At 40.3% G+C, this 4,967-nt stretch overlaps 1 protein-coding gene across 1 annotated transcript; it reads left to right on the forward strand.

The window, feature by feature from the left end:
- Window positions 1-874: 874 nt before the first annotated feature.
- On the forward strand, window positions 875-3,530 carry LOC149275187 (BCL2/adenovirus E1B 19 kDa protein-interacting protein 2-like). The gene is made up of 8 exons (XM_089504921.1): window positions 875-918; window positions 1,129-1,189; window positions 1,561-1,810; window positions 2,075-2,239; window positions 2,502-2,604; window positions 2,688-2,819; window positions 3,186-3,272; window positions 3,428-3,530. Exons 1-8 carry the CDS (start codon window positions 878-880, stop codon window positions 3,528-3,530), a joined length of 942 nt encoding a protein of 313 aa, XP_089361047.1. The 5' UTR covers window positions 875-877.
- The last annotated feature ends 1,437 nt before the right edge of the window (window positions 3,531-4,967 follow it).

The raw sequence follows: 4,967 nt of genomic DNA on the forward strand, positions 1-4,967 counted from the left end.
AATGCCGGGGAGAGGGCACCAGAGACATTGCTTGCCAAGGTCAGAAGAAGTCCCATGCCCTGCTTTAGTTAGAACATCTATATGTGTTGCCCCCATGTCCGCTTTATTGTAAATGTGATTGAAGGTGCTGCACCCCGACACACAATAACCCATGGTAGTGTTCCCTCTAAGGTGAGCAAGCCAGCATAGAAACCAGTAAGATCACACTAGGCACTAAAAGCAAACTATGCTTTACACCTTTGAGGGAACGCTGCATGGATAAAGAGCACTAGAATGAACAGCACTGCTTATAAACCAAGGTTTGTACCCATGGGGTGGTTTTGTGGATACATAGCATGTTAGCTGCTGGAGAGAGACACCGGATGAGGTCACATCTCTGTAATTAAGGAATTCTATATAAAGTTGTCTGATGTTTAGTGAATTGTTCATCTCCTCTTTTGCCGTTTACTATATTTGTCATTTTACAGTTACATGAAACACAGCAGGCAAATGATTACGATGACTGCAGGTCATACGTGTCACACAAGTTAACCCTGTAACCAGCAATATGTTCTACATGTCCAATCTATAGTTACAGTACTGTCACATGACCTATCAAAGAATGACTCCTTTGGGTAGATTATCTCTGCCAGACAGGAGCTTGTTTGTGGATGATGGGAAATTTAGTCCAACAATGGCTTGTCGGTCACACTTTGCCCACATTTTGGCCTCAGAGAATAGCTTGATACTGCTTTGCCCCAAGACACAAGATCCAACTGATCAAAGTATGAGTTGTGGCATTAATGTTGGGCATCCTTTGTTTTTCTGCAGCTTTCCTAAAGGCATTGGACACCAAGTCCCAGTTTTGGTGGGCAAAATACAGCCACGGATTGATGACATGGAACTAAAAGAAGAATGGCAGGATGAAGAGTTTCCCAGGTATTCACTCCAGGGTGTGAATCCATTGCGCACACGGGGTGTTATGATGGGATTAGTGACCAAGTCAAGTGGAAAGCTTGGTGGTTGGCATCGAAAGGTCCTTATGTTTCTGAAGTGCCCCCACAATGTGGGCTCAATGTACCTGAAAACCTGCGTCCGTTTGTGGTTTTCTTTGAATTAATCCCTGTTTTCCCTTAAAATGTTCAATAGGCCCCTCCCAGAGGAAACCACGGAAGAAGCCATGGATTCCAAAGAAGAGAATGAATCCGTAGTAGACAGAGGTCAGAGCCAGACCACATTAATTTCCATTTTGCTTTACTGGTCGTCAAATTCCGCCAACAGTGTGCATTTTATGGAGCCCCTGTGATGGGCACAGGTGGATCAGTCCATGTCTGTGTTGAAAAAGGTGCTGCCTGTGGTCATCTGTGGAGATCATGACCAGTCTGGTGGACCATAAATGAGCAAATGGTGCAGTAAGGTGTCATTGTAGATCTGTGTATCTTGGTAGTCAACACTGAGGGCCTAATACGTAAGACGGTCGACAGTGTGAACAACTGAATAAGGGATATCTTGGTCCACCAATGGAATGGCCAGTCTTGCTGTTATGTCTCTCGTTATATTAGGCTACATTCATTAATTTAGTCTCTTTCCTCATTTCTAGTCTGTCCTCCAAACACACTGGAATTATGCGGCAACCGTCACTTGAAAAAGCGCCTCTCGGCCCCGTCTCTCAGTTTTAACTTGGAGAATAGTGAAGACTCCATCGTCTCTGGCCACATCCTTGATCAGACCACAGATGATGATTTTGACTTTGACATAGATGATCTGGAAACCCCAAACAGCAGTGAATTATTGGACTTTCCAGAAAACAGCAACGAGTTTGAGTGGGAAGGTATGTTATGTTTTCATTTGATGTTGATTTATTAAATCCCCATCTGACTCTTGGAGTCCATTTTGCATGATTAATCCCCCCCCTTGTGATTTTTATCTGCCCATAAAGACATCGAACCGGAATATATGCAGTTTCTGGAGGCATCGGTTTTTAAAAAATGGTGGGGAGGAATAATTGTGCAATGTAAATGCTTCTAGGGCCATTACTTCTTGAGAAGGTGACCTCTTATTTAAAAATGTATTTTAAATGGTTTTGCTTATACAGATGACCTGCCAAAGGTAAAGGCAGCAGAGGACATGGCGTATACCGAAAGCCGTATTAGTGACATCGAAGATAAAGAGGGCCGGAAATGGAGAATATTTCTGATTGGACAACACAAAGTAGATATGACAGCGATTGAGCTGTATAAGCGAGTGATCTCACATGGAGGTAACAGGATATGGTTCAAACTGGTATCCTTGTTTTATTTATGTTAAAAATACACTTTAACAGTAATGGAAGTTACCCCCTATCTCCACAACGTGTCAGTTTTTACCATTGCAAATTATTTTTCTACAATTTTCTATAATGTACAGGAAGTGCTCAGCAAAGCATGTGGGCAGGCAAACTGCTTCCCCCACATATCCAGTTTGCAACAGTTCCATTGCTGATGGGGCTATAATAAATATCTTTAAATGTTCTTTTCCTCCAGGTTATTATGGAGATGGCTTAAACGCAATCATCACATTTGCTTCTTGTTACTTACCAGAGAACAATACCCCAAACTACCAGTATGTGATGGACAATTTATTCAGGTAAACCCTCTTCTGTTTCAAAAACACACACCTCTCCCCAAACCCCGTGTTCGTTGTGTACGCTAAACATTTTTTTAATGCAGGTACATAATCGGAATGCTAGACCTAATGGTTGCTGAGGACTATGTGTTGGTTTATCTGAACGGTGCAACACCTCGCAGCAAAATCCCCACCATTGGGTGGATTAAACGCTGTTACCAGGCCACAGGCAGGCGGTAAATAACACAAAAAAACCTAAAGTCTTTCCTTCGTATATTCATTAAACAGGAAATGTAATTATTTTAACATTTACAGTTAGAAAAAAAGCTATTCTTGGCAACAAATAATAATCTTGCATTGTAAACGAGTGAACAAACTGTAATCACCAAATTAAAATAAAACAACCATTTTCAATCCCCATCATTCCAAAATTTCAAGCCTTTTAAAACCTAAGCAATGATATTTATTTCTTCTCAAAAGATTATTACATTTGTTTTACATAATTTTTCCAAAGTATATCATTAGATTCCCAAATATTTTGACTTCCTTGTTTACTTGGTGAAATGGCCATTGACCGTTTCTCTGCTTAATCTGTTTTTTAGATTGAAGAAAAATCTGAAATCTGTGTTAATTGTCCATCCCACCTGGTATGTGAAAGCCCTGCTGGCCATTGTTCGTCCATTCATCAGGTAAAATCATATAATAATAAAAGTGGCCAATTTTTTATTACCAAAATTATAGACAAACAGAGGGTTTTTTTTGTGGGGAACCATAGAGAGCAGAGTATGTGCAAGAATAAAAACATATTTATTTTTTATCTTTATTTGTTTTATTTTTATTTCAGCTCCAAATTCAGCAAAAAAGTAAAATTTATCAATAGCCTGAACGACCTGTCTCAGATTATTTCACTGGATCAAATTCACATCCCTGTCTGTATAAAACAGTAAGTATCCTGTGGGTTAAGAGGAGAAAAAAATAAAGTGATTTGTATTTATTTATAACAATAATTCTGCCAATAAATAGTTTATTTCCCCAGGCAGGCTTTTGGGATATTGAACTTTAAATTGATTATCTTCCAGGTTAGACCAAGAAACGAACCAATAAGAGAAACAGAAGCCGGATTGTGTATTTGTAAATATGGAGTGACCAGAACCTTTACTGACATTACGGAATTGTGTTTAGAAAAATATGTATTTCTGTGTTTGTGTTCTGAATAGCAGAAAACAACAGAAAAATCGTTTTTTGTTCTGACCCCCGACATCCTCAGGGGCGTTTATAGCTTTCTGTTAAAAAGGTAATTTTATGTAAGTTGTCTGTATTTTGTAAAATCAGTCGGGTCATGTGACTGATAATGTCGGGGGGGGGGGGCGTGTGAGGTGAAAAGTTTGCACCAAAATCCACAATATGTCATCACAAACCATGTTCTATGCGTGTGAGAGCTGAATATATGTAGTTTGTACAGTATTATTGTGTTTGTCGTGTGTCGATGTACTCTGCCTTATAGAGTTTTCTGGGGATCCCCTGCACAACGTTCTCACGCAGGAGCAATGCTGCCTCGCTAAAGACAGACGCGTTAATGTGCTTGCGCACGGGTGAATAATTGTGCTGGAATATTTGTAGCCTGGAAAAGTTGTTTCAATTTAAAGAAATAGTATTTCATATATTGAAAATGTGAAATAAAATCATACACTTTGTTAAAGTGGAGTTGGACATGTGTACAGAACAAGGCATCTGGGAAATGTTCGGTGGCCTAAAGCATCTCTCGTTGGGTCTCCAAGTGAAGGCTTCCATTGGCCCCATTTGGAGACATAATAACAACAAGCCGTTCCAGCTGTTGCCGCTGAATTTGGAGAGTAAGATTGGGTGTTAGAAGAGTTTTAATGACGGCTTCACGTTCATGTTATACAAGTAGGGTAGTGTTTTTCACCCTGAGGAGCATTCACCCCGCAGGGTACACATCAGAGAGGGCCAAGCTATATGATTTCTGGAATGAATGGTGTACAGAAATACGTAATCTATTGGAATAAACCAGACATGAAACCTGAACATATACAGAGAGCAGGCTAACCGGGTGGAATCTGGACATACCGAGGGTCTTGTTTGGTCGGAGGCTAAAAAGTAATGTAGGGGTGTATTATTTTACTGAGAGGGTGGTGGTAAATTGGTACAGCTTCCCAGCAGAAGTGGTAGAGGGTAATACAGTAAGGGGATTTAAACATGCACGGGATAGGCATGTCCTGAATCTAAGACAAGACCAACGACTATGGAGCGAGGTGGTCTGTGATGGGCTAATGATTAGAGAAATCTTCTAGATTCAACAAGAATCAAAGACGACCAAGAATGCATTTATAAAAAAGGAACACCTACTACCACTGGGTCTTGGA

Source organism: Sceloporus occidentalis, unplaced genomic scaffold, assembly GCF_023333645.1.
Source record: "Sceloporus occidentalis isolate IW3139 unplaced genomic scaffold, rSceOcc1.0.p SCAF_296, whole genome shotgun sequence".
Classification (NCBI taxonomy): Eukaryota; Metazoa; Chordata; class Lepidosauria; order Squamata; family Phrynosomatidae; genus Sceloporus; species Sceloporus occidentalis.